At 43.2% G+C, this 12,127-nt stretch overlaps 1 protein-coding gene across 3 annotated transcripts in view; it reads left to right on the forward strand.

Annotated features, from left to right (window-relative positions):
- Positions 1-4,275: 4,275 nt before the first annotated feature.
- Positions 4,276-12,127, forward strand: part of GRIA3 (glutamate ionotropic receptor AMPA type subunit 3) — a 154,104-nt gene continuing 146,252 nt past the window's right edge. The window contains exons 1-2 of one of the 3 annotated variants that reach the window (XM_065689172.1): positions 4,276-4,355; positions 11,883-12,041. In XM_065689172.1, the coding sequence (XP_065545244.1) occupies positions 11,894-12,041 (148 nt within the window). In that variant the 5' untranslated portion in view covers positions 4,276-4,355; positions 11,883-11,893. Of the gene's footprint in view, positions 4,356-10,541; positions 11,055-11,882; positions 12,042-12,127 lie in introns of those variants that run through there. The other 2 variants (XM_065689171.1, XM_065689175.1) reach the window with 2 other exon arrangements.

The raw sequence follows: 12,127 nt of genomic DNA on the forward strand, positions 1-12,127 counted from the left end.
CTGAACAGAAGGAAAAGCCATAGAGCTGAAATACATGCTAAACCCTACCTGAGCAGTTTTGCCCAGAGTGGGGAATCTGTTTATTGCACATTCTCACTTAGCAGTCCGGCTCACATTTTTGAGTTATGCCAGCTTTCATGCCAAAAATAGGTTTTCACTGCTCTCTCGCTTCTGTTTCTCAGAAAGAGCCAACATAGTTTGCGCATGCAAACTGGATTCTTATGAGCAGCTTCAACAGAATTGAAGGTTTCAGAAGTTTCAGTGTGTTGCACTTGATAAACCCCACTGACAGGCTTCAGGCTGCAAGGACATCACCAGGTGTGCAATTAGAAGGCAGTGGTATCACCCTGAAAACATTGAAGGCCTGGTTTAGCCTTTAAAGATTATACGTGGTTGTGAGATTGGGAAGGGGGAGAATATGACTTGAGTCTCAGGGCCCAGAATATGTCTGCAGAATTGAGAGCTTGAAAGTGCAGTTTTAATCTGAACAGGAATATGTTTGGTACAAATAATCAGGAGGTACATAGGACACCACAATGCTTTTTATGCAAAGCTGCTATGAAATATTTAATTTCTGGTCAGTTGGAACCATTCAAACCTCTGAATCAGAAATGTATTTCCTGTTATGGGGAATGTATACATATATGTACTGCCTGGTTTTAAGATGTGATGATCACAGCCTAATGAAGATAAAATTAGAATGGTATTTCCTCTTTCTGTATTTCTTATCTAATGACTTGGAGTCCAGTCTGATGTCCGCTGATGTCAGTGAAGGTTTCTTATTCACGGTGCATGGGACTGTAACGTTATCTCGAGGTTACATCTTTATATTTTTATGCTTAATGGTCTGATGACCTTGAGGCTGTCTGTGAACTTTGAAAAACGCTGTTAGTACTAAGAGCTGCCATTCAGCTTCCTTTTGGCTTGAGTAGCCTAAATGGTCTTGTATGTTCCAAAACCTCACAAATTCAGCAAAAGCCTTTTGATGAGCACCAACTAAATTGAGAGAGTAGATCTTCCCTGATGAACCAATTTGGGAAATTTTAGTTATGTTTTGTCATCAAAAATGAACGTTGCTGACGGATGTGAGAAGTGCTGTCAGCTGATCTTTGCGGTTTTAGCTTACAGCTATAGTTCTGGGGAAATTATTTTCATGTATCTATTTTAGAAGATCACTATCAGCTTATTTGAAATGTATCATAATCAAGGCATACGTGAGTGTAAAGTTATGGGGACTCTGTTATTTGACCAAATGGCTCTATAAATGTTAGCACGACAGGAATAATCTCTTGCAAAAAAGCTGGTACATATATTTTGCATACTGAAAATATGCATAAATTAGTTGGCTTTTGGTTCATTATTGTGCAAAGTATGGAAAAGGCATTCACTGCGAACAAGTAAAACAGCTGGATTTTGGTCTTGTTTTAAATACAGATCTCAGCACTTAGTAAGTTTCCAAAGTCATCTCCAAAGTGAAACAACTGGTTTAGCTTGAGTGAAGCTCATGCTGCAGTCAAGGAGGCTCTGCAGCGAGCTAAACCAGCAAAATATATCTCAAGTACAAGACCATATTCACATAGTTCTGTGCCTATGTGGAGATATGTCCATCATGGCCTGACATCTGCTTCGGTCTGACAGTAGGTCTGCAGGGGTATTTCTCAGACTGCTAATTGTCACTGACTTCAGGTTCTTTATATATTGATTCATGGAGTGTTCTAGAAAAATTTCTGCCTTTTCTGAATTAGTTTCATCCTCTGAATTACAGTGTCATTCCCAAGCTTCTTTTTCCTAGTCAGGCAGGGTCCTAATTCCCAAAAATTATATGTGATTTGACCTGTTAAAGCAACATCACTGGGCTGGTAATTATCATATATCGATCTGTACACAGATTGGCTGTGGACTGCTGACTGAACAGGATCTGAGAGGGCTCCTGGCACTCTGAGCCATATTTTATCGTTAGCCATCATTGTAGTTACAACAATGCAGCCTGCTGAGGTGATGTCTTTCAGCATTCTTCTGCAAAAAGAGAGAGCATGTGGAACAAAGGGTCAAATGCTCAGTAGAGCTGTACAAACTGGCAGGTAGCGTCTAGCAAGAGCCAAGTGGGAGACAAATTATTCAGAAACTAAGGGTACAGGAGAGGCAAATCTTGAGAAACTGTGGTCATTATGGTCCAATTCCTATAGAATTAGAATACTCTCAATACATTAGTAAGTCCATAAAAGAGAGATTTATCCTCCAAACTGAATCCGTAATCCAATGAGATGTATGTAGCAAACACATGAATTTATGTGTGCCTTAAAGGCAAACTCCTCGTTTTAGGAGTGCTGATCTACTTAGAAGTTGAATTCAGCTCTAACAGCAAAGCCAGGTTCAAAGTTCATATATACCGAGGCATACAAGATCGCGTGATGCTGGGTGGAATGGGGTGGCCCTAAAGCTATGAATAAACTTGCAGTGAAAACATAGCCTTTGGTGCTGCTGTCACTGGATTTCACCTTTGACAGCAGAATGTTTCCCTAAAGAATAACAGAAACAACTGCTTTCCAAAAGATTTCCAGCACATCGCTTTTCATATATACTTAATACTTCAAAACCTTGTAACAGCACTCCAGAAATTTACAGCACCAAGGAGCCCCATTTAGCAACGCCTTTCCATTAATCTGCTTTTTTTTTTTCCTTCAATGGCATAATTATGTTAGAAATAAGGAAAGCAACTGTGTATTCACAGTCCAATTTAACAGGCCCCAGTACTTTGCTAAAGCACTGCAGTGGATCCATTGGAGTTAATTATTATACAAGATTACATTGCAAATAACAACAGTATGTCAAAGTAATGTGTAAGGTCTGCCTTGCAACACAAAAGCAAGAAATTTCAAAGTTAAGTCTAAAATTATGTGTTTGCATTTCCTCCTTAATGCACTACATCACACTTAAAAGTATTACGTGTAAGACTGGCCACTTCTTAGCTAACCCTCCTGGTAACTGCACAGCTGATTAACAAGAAGGCATTACAGATAATTCTGAATTATCTTGATTTTAGAGATGTAATTAACAGGTTAATCACCATGAAAGTAATTGTGCAGTTGGATGCTGCTCTAAGTCAGTGTCATAACCTAGGTACAGGAGGCAGAGGTACTGCTTCTGAAAAACAGTGATTTTTAAGTATTTTTAAGGTTTCAAGGCAGAACTGTAGGGTGACCTCTCTGCCACCTTCTTCCTCCAGAAACCAAATAAAATCCATACTCTTTTATTTTATCCTTTTTGCTGTATAAAGAATAAATAGCTTATGAGATACAAATATATATATATATATATATATGAAATTCTAGTCCTGCTTTTCCTGTTGTTTCCTAGCCTCCATTGCACCTCAGCGCTTGATATATAGGAACAAAATAGGCTATTAGCTTTATTCAAAGACTATTGAAGTCAATAGAATGATGCTTAATGAATGTAATGGGTTTTAGATTAAAGTCTGGGCTACTGCATCACAAGTACCAAGGAAATAGCATATGACTCATGGAAAGGAAGGATTTGACTTGATTTACATTTATTGTTTTGCATTTGTTAAGATACACAAATTATTATCTGAGATTGAGCGTCCAGTTATGGTTTTATGTTTTGATTGTAGTACCAGAGGAGCCTCCAGCAGCAAGGGAAACAATCACATTTGATATCCCTAATATTTATAAAGCCATATAAAAGATAAAATAATAATTTAAGTGTAAAAAATCTTTTGAGGTTTCTTTACATAATTTGAAGCAAGAAAACTCACAGTGCTTCTTTTCTCAGTTAATTTCGCGCTCTTGAAACATGATTCTTCAGGGGGTAAGTATGCAGCTAAGCTAAACAGTAAAAACAAATGTTAAATTCAAGATTATAGAATCATTTTTAAATGAAAGGAAATTTCTGCCTAACCTTTAGTCTTAAGGGAAGCACAGAAGGATTGTCGTGTCTGCTACCTTGTTCCTAAAGAATACACAGGGGAAGATGAGAACAGTGAAATCGAATATACAGATCCCAGTGATCTTACCTTAATGTTAGTGTTTGAGGGCTTAGTTGTTATTAAGTGCTTATAAGAACACAACAGAACTCAAAATAGGGTTCTAGCAGTTTACACGTTCAAGGGTAGTTTCAAGATAAATTGATACTAAACCAACATTTAACACATGATAATAAATAAATGTCTCTTTTTCTACAAATCAGGTGTGTGGACTCCTTGAGCCTTATGGGCTACTTCTGAAGAGTCTGCAAATGGTAATTAAGAAGAGTAAATCTATCATCAGTCAATGTGCTATACAACGATGACTGCAGATCTATTGGAAAATGCTTAAGACTCTTCAAATTGACACAAGGTGAGAACTGCTATTACAAAACCCTTTTCCAGTTGTTCAGTTGGGTTTTTTTCACTTCTTATACCTTCTGTTATGCTGAAAGAGCAAGCAAAGAGTCAGTTTTACACTGTAATTATCAAGATCCAGTACAACTACTACAAGGTGCAGTTTACCAAACCAAACTTTTAATTAGGAATGGAAGTTTCATACAGAACATTTCTGTTTACATTGGCTATATTGTTAATATCAGATCTTTACAAAAAAGCCACTGGGTTTCCAAAGGATTTGCTTGTCTCCCAAACACCGCAGATTATCAGAACCACATTGTGTTATTCGCATCAACGTTAAAACTCTAGTCATCTTTGTACTCTTGGTTAATCCCACCAAAATCAATAAACCAAATCACGTTAGGTGAAATTAATTTCTGAAGACGGACAATGCAAGTCCTTCACAATACAACAAAATATAATTTAAAGACTGTATTAGATCTTTAAGTATACAGGGATCAAAATCTCCAGCCTGTGGGTTAGACTGCAATGCTGTAATAGGATATCTCTCTCTTCTGAAGATTTTTCCCTATTGCCTTCTCAGGTTGGAGTGTTCTGTAAATTCCCTGTATTGACAGTTTGTTAGCATCCTTGGTAGTTTTCTTCCATTTATTGTCTTGTTAGACCTTGAGATGCTGTTGGAATTGTGTGTTAGGTTAGGTAGGTTTTTAAGGGCAGGTTTTACCAGAGCTGCCCATTCCTACTATGTATGCTATACGCACCTTTTTCATCTAAGGAAATGCTTTATTTTCATGGAAGTTGTACAGGGAAATCTTTTCACATTTAAGATGACATTTCTTGGGCAGTGACAAAGCAAGAGAGAGACCAACACTTCCACAGAAAACACATTCCCCCCAGGACTAAGGGAGACACCATTTGAATCATAGAATCATAGAACAGTTAGGGTTGGAAAGGACCTTAAGATCATCAAGTTCCAACCCCCATGCCATGGGCAGGGACACCTCCCACTAAACCATGTCATCCAAGGTTCTGTCCAGCCCAGCCATGAACACCGCCAGGGATGGAACATTCACAGCTTTCTTGGGCAACCCATTCCAGTGCCTCACCACCCTTACAGTAAAGAACTTCCTTATATCTAACCTAAACATCCCCTGTTTAAGTTTTAACCCGTTACCCCTTGTCCTGTCACTACAGTCCCTGATGAAGAGTCCCTCCCCAGCACCCTTATAGGCCCTCTTCAGATACTGGAAGGCTGCCATGAGGTCTCCACACAGCCTTCTCTTCTCCAGGCTGAACAGCCCCAACTTTCTCATCTTCTTTTCCCAGTTTCCTTCCCATATTAATACCTTGTTTCTATGAATCAAATGAGCTCTAAAAAAAGAGAGTTGATTCCATACCCTAGTGCTGCAAAGGCTTACTTCAGAAGTAAAACAGGTTCTTTGAAATTAGCAGAGAACTGAATGTCCGTTTTGAACTGAGTCATGGTAATATGTAAGCACACACTGGGAGGAAAATAGACTTTTGATTGGCAAACATTTCTCTGAAGTGATTATTCACTACTTAGATTTAAAAGAGATTGTCTTTAAGAACATATTTCAGTAATTATATACAGAAATTAAATATTCAGTGGTCAGATTCTGCACAGTTCAAGTGGGTATGAACTGGATATAACTCCCAATATTGCTTGAAAAGTATACTCATAGATATAAAAAAGAGAGGCATCACTTTATTAACAGTATATAGGGGATACCATTACTTTTTTATTTGATTTACTGTTTCCTGAAGTAATAAATATAGATGAGCACAGCAAAAGTACAGGTTTAAATAAGACAGGGCTGTGTTATGCCAGCAGTGCCTAGTGTACAGTTAATCAGAAAGCAGAAGGTAATATAAATTGTTTCTGACATTATGAGACTATAATAACAGTACATCTCCACCAGCCCCGTAGCTCTTAGAAGAATTAGAAGTATGTATCCTAAAGATACCACCAACCCAGGAAAAATGAAGACATTTGTACATGCTGACTTTTTCCACATTTGTGTCTTAGTTCTGGAATTGTAATACATACAGGTTATTACTGTAACAGTCCAGTTGTGATAAAAGTTGCTGCGTGAATTTGCTTCTGTTACCTAACATTGTATTAGACTCCTGTAATGGAGCAATGACTTTTTTGTATCAACAAGTTTCCTCCTTGACACTGTTCCTATATATATATTGATCATCTTTCCCTGTACTAGAACATATTCCTATCTACCAGACCATATTATTCTGCCAGAATGTGTTGGGTAAAATCCTAGCTTGGATGGCAATAGACCTACTATACATTTCTGTGGTCCCAGGATTTCACCTGTTAACTGCTAGCAAAACTGAGAAACAAACCAATGATTCAGGCAGTTTCCTATACTGTCTTTAATGCTGACCAGTATAAAAACTATCAGAGAACTTCAGACATACTGGAAATTCTCATAATGCATAAGAAGAATTGGTCTTTTCTGAGCTATTCAGGAGATACTTTTTGCTATGAATTCTTAATATTAATCCCAAAAGCTTTTTACTAGTTAGTCTAATGCATTTAATCTGCTAATTCACATAAAATTTGAAACTTTTAAAAACAATTATTTTTGCCAAGAGTGCTGTGTAGAAGACAGCTTTATACATTAGCTATAAACTGCAGAGCAGAATATTTCTCTTAAACTGTCTCTCTCTGCTGCCTTTTAATTTCATTTTATGTCTTTGTTATTGCACAGTAATGAAAGGTAAACAGGAGAGTTTCTATAGTTTCTTCTATGCCCACTCCTAATATAATCACATCTCAAGTAGATGTCCTTTTGACCTCTTTTCTAAAATATATGAAGCTGTTATGTCTGTATTCATCTTCCCTCTTTTGACACCAACTTTCCCCTTGACTCCTCCTATCTGTAGTTTCATCTTCTCCCTTCTCATCTTGCTTCTGTCTCTCCCCACTATCACTCTGCCTGTTAAGTGTCTATGGTAGAATTAATCAGTTTAGCTAATCTAAATGCTGACACTAACAGAAAGTTGTTAGTTGTGTGTCCTTTGTTTTTATGAATAAAACCAGTTTAGAAAAGAAAAAATAAAGGAAAAAAAAAAGGAAAGGCTGTAAGACACAATTGGTAATACATTTATTGGCAATTAGAACCTGTTATGGTTGGTATTATGAAAAGCAGAACTGGGAAACGCACTGCCTGAGCTTCTCTCTTGCAATTAGAAAAAGGAATGACAAAAGTGATAAATGCAGTCCAGTTAGGGTGAAGCTTAAGCCACAAAATCCCGGTGTAGATTTTGCCATGGCTTTATGCTAACACTATGGGTTTAACCTTGTAAAATCAGCAAGCTCAGTGAGAAGAGTGTCCCAAATTCCATAGCATTTTTCTAATCACTATTAGACATTACAATGAGGACACATTAGCTAATTATAAATCAGTACCTCCTTCTCAGGTAGATAGCACACAGAATCCCCTACTGTCCTGGAACACTATGAACCATCTACACGTGAAGCTCTGATTATACTGCAAAATTTTGGTTGTATTTAGTTACGGAAGGTTTGGGAAAGCATCTGGCATGACCTTGGTTACCACGGCACTCATTAACTCAAGCCACTGATCATCCCTAGCAAAGAGTACAAGCTACTTGCATGTTATTAATATCCAAATAAAGCCAACTAATGGTTTAGTCCTACGACACACTGGGTTTGCTGTGAGAAAGACAAACTGGGATGGGGTCTCTTTGGGTTTCTCAAAACCTGTATGGGACTGCTGCTGTACCACTTGTATCTGCAGATAGTACCATGAGAGTAATTGCCTAAGCAAAAAAGCAACGTGCATATTGAAAATGCTAATAACAATGTACTAGGGGCCTTGTGAAAAAAAAAAATGTGGGTGGTAATGAAAATCTATTTGTCTCTAAGCACAGATATATTTTGGATTATAATAAGCCTCTCCAATTTGAGATGAGGCTGTGAAGCACCATTTTATTTGAGATGAGGTACCCACCCTACTGGCTGTGTATGAAAATGAGATTCTGACACAAGCCACCTTCATTCACAGATATTTTCTCTCTTCTCTTGTTCTAACATCCATAATGTTAAACAATTTATGTCATTTTTTTTTCAGTACATCATCAGCTGTCAGTGTGGCAGGTAGCACTCAGCCTGGAGTACACAGCAGCAGGGATGGAGAAAACTTTGTGAGAGCAAATAAACAGGAAGAAAGCAGGGCCACTAGGAAAGGACACAAAAAAGACATAGAGAATGTGTTAAAAATGGGCTGGAGGTGAGTAGAATCAGGACATATAAGTAGTTTGCAAACAGAAAGAGAAATGATTTGCTGATAGGAATCTGATTTTCAGAACTATCTTCAGTGTCTAAACTTCAGGTACCTGTCTGTAGCTTTCAAGCCTGCTATGCTTATCTTAGGATATTTGAGAGAGTGCTCTACAGTTAAGCTGGGCTGCTGCTCATGACCTTAATTCTGGCGTAGAACTTCCTGTTTAGATGGGCTCGGCCAGTTGCTTCCCTTGATTTTTAAGTTTTCACATTTGTAAAACAATCAGTCATGCTTCATGGGGATGTTTACAAGAATTCATTGGTAATATTAGTGGAGTGCTATATACAAAGATGGACTTTATAGCCCACCTATCCATACAGATAAACTTTAAGTAGAGAGAAAAAGTGATAACTGCTACGTCAATCCTAACAAGGGACATTACCAGCCACCCTGCAGGCTGATGCCTGCCCCTGCCTGAAGTGGATTAGACTCCATCTTCTGGGCATGATTTTCATAAAGAACACAACATGTAGCAATCAGTGCATACACCTAGGAGCAAGTAGGAGTCATATATGTTATGCTCCTGCATCATGAATGTCTTGTTCCTGCATGATGTCCTGTTCTTCACCTGTGCTCTGGCTTCCTTGAAGAGCAGTGGTTTGAATCTCTGATGTTAACTGATTAGCACATTAGCAGGAGCATGCCACCTTTCCAACACTACAGCCAGAGGCACTGGTTGATTATTTTGCAGATGCAAAGCCAACTGCTTTTGGTATTATCCCTAACTCAACTGAACACCAGAGCCTGAGGTTAAGGGGGAAGGGTGGGAGGGTGAGGGGGGTGTAAGGGAAGGGGAGCACAGAGTAGTTTATAGGGAAAGTAACCTACTGAAAGCAGAAGAAAAGGAAAGAGTAAGTGAAGAGCAACCTTCCCTGGTGGGTGGACTAGATGGCCTAGTACCAATTTTCTGTCTCCATTTTGTAGTTTTACGAGCCTCAAAGCAGCAAAAAGAGAAAAGAGCTACAGGATCCATTAGTGGGGTGTCAAGGAGACAGGTGCAGGATCAAGCCCTCAGAGAACTCAGCTTCAAGCAGAAGCACAATAGCTCCCTAAGGATGTGTGGGCCAGGGGCACATAAAGGTTGGTGCTCAGCCAAGTGGATAGCAAAGAATTACAGTGTCCAGCACCCACCACCAGCCTACTCCGGGTGAGCCATGCTTTGTGCTCCGGGCTGGGGCAGCAGAGCATCTGGCAGGGATGTCTCCCAGACAGGGAGACTTTGGCGGATTTCCTTCCTTTAGAGGAGATAGGGAAGGAACCTTATATTCCCTTGCGTGGGATGAACTCTTGTCTTTCTCCACTTCATGGCACTGTAGGCGGATGAATGCGGGAGCCTCTTCCCTCAGGTGTTGGCACCGGCGGAGGGATGGGGAGAGCCCGGGCAGCCGCTCTGGGAAAGCGCTTCGCCTCTTCTCCCTCCCCTGCGCCCCTTCCAGCCCTCCCCACTGCTTCCCCGCCAGCCGTCCCCCATCCGGCGGGCCCTCCTCCGCGCCTGCCCCGCACCGCGGCCGCCGGCCTCCATCAGCCGAGCGGCAGGCCCGGCGGCACCGGGCCGCCCGAGCCCTCACCCGGCCTCGCCCCCCTGACCGAGGCGCCTCTGCCGCCTTTCGGGTCCCGGCCCTGAGGTTCCCGCACCGCCCGCCTTGCCCGGCCCTGGGCAGGACGCCGGCCGCATCCCCTCGCACCGCCGCCTGCCCCCGGCTCAGTTCCGCCCCTCTCCCGGCGGCAGACGGGCGCTCGCACCGCGCTCCCTCACACACACACACACACCGGGGCGATGCCGCTTTAAAGGGGCCAGCTGCAGCCCGGGGGCCGACCCACGTGAGGCCGGTGAGCTCCCGCCGACCGCAGCCCCGGGCTCCGCCGCGGCCGGGAGACGCCAGCGCCGGGGCTGGGCGGGCCGAGCGGCGCGGCTGCCAGCCCGCCTCACGCCAAGTTTGATCGATAACCCCCGCCCGGCCCGGGCGGAGCACCCTCGCCGGCTCCGCTACCCACCATCTTTGGGGGAAGTCCTTGCGCTGGGGGGGGGGGGGCTGCTGGAGACGGGGGGAGAAAGCGATCTCGCAGCCAATGAGCCCTCCCCGGCTGGGGTGAAGACAACAGGAGAGGGATTTGGGGAAGGGAAAAAAAATAAAAGGAAGGAAGGAGGGGGACCACCCTCCCACTACCTCCGCCAACATCGCCACCACCATTGACACTACTCCGAGTCTCCAGTTGCGCCCATGCCTGTGCCGCCAATTTCGTTTTAGGGGCTGAACTGCAGGGGCTGAAGAAAATGGGGCAGAGCGTGCCCCGGACCCTCCTGCTGCTGCTGGCGGGGCTGCTGGGGAAGGCTCTTGCAGGGTTCCCCAACACCATCAGTATCGGTAAGCGCCCGCCGCGGCACCGCGACCCGCAGCTTCCCCCGCGGCAGCCGAGGGGAAGTTGTGTGGAGGGGAGCGGGGGTGCAGCTCCGGGGCCAGCCCCGCTCCGGCTCCTGCCCGTCGTTGCGAGCGAGAAGCAGGAGCGATGCCCGGGCTGCGGCAGCGGCGGCCGCGCTGTCCGCTCCCTTCAGAGCGGCGGAGGATGCGGTCCGTGCTCATGCGGAATCGCGCCCTGAAGCAGCGCATCCCGTGTAGCAAACAACGTGAGGGGATCACGGCGCCAGTCTGCAGCGGCGTGCCCTGAACCCGAGGCCGGTGGAGCTGTGAGGCTGGGGGCACCCGGGTGGAACGGGGGACTTTCCCTGCCTCTCCACCGGAGCAGCGCTCAGCTCTGCCTGTTCTCCACCAGACCGCTTAAAGCCGCACGTTTGCCACGCCACCCGTGTCCTTAGCCCATAAGTCTACAGAGACGTTATTTGGGTAGTCTGGGGATAATTTAGGAGCACAGTTCCCCGAGTTGGACTCTTAAATCAGCGTGCGGGCATCGTGTGTCAGTGGTCGGGTGTTAAAGGTGCGCCTGCAGCTCCCGGTGACTCCGGATCGCTCCGGGGGCACCTGGATGTGGTGTATGGCTTTAAAAGCTTAACTTTGGACTCGGAGTACGTATTTCATGTACGTGCTCTGTCAGAATTATGTGCTCGGGCTCAGCCTGCTCCTGCTCATTCTTTCATGAGATGTGCGGTATGCAAATGAGACCTATTGCCACTGTTTCTCCTCAAAACTGGTTCTGAAATACCATTTGTTTTGTTTTGGTTTGTTTTTCAATCCTAGGTGGACTTTTCATGAGGAACACTGTTCAGGAGCACAGTGCATTTCGGTTTGCTGTGCAGTTATACAACACAAACCAAAATACCACAGAAAAGCCCTTCCATTTGAACTATCATGTAGATCACTTGGACTCTTCCAACAGTTTTTCAGTGACAAATGCTTGTAAGTAAATACATGCTTTGAAAAATATATGTATTTATTTGTAATCTATCCTTGCGTTCATTTTCTCCCTGATAGCCTGGCGTTCT

The sequence above is a fragment of the Lathamus discolor genome, chromosome 9, assembly GCF_037157495.1.
Source record: "Lathamus discolor isolate bLatDis1 chromosome 9, bLatDis1.hap1, whole genome shotgun sequence".
Taxonomy (NCBI): domain Eukaryota; kingdom Metazoa; phylum Chordata; class Aves; order Psittaciformes; family Psittacidae; genus Lathamus; species Lathamus discolor.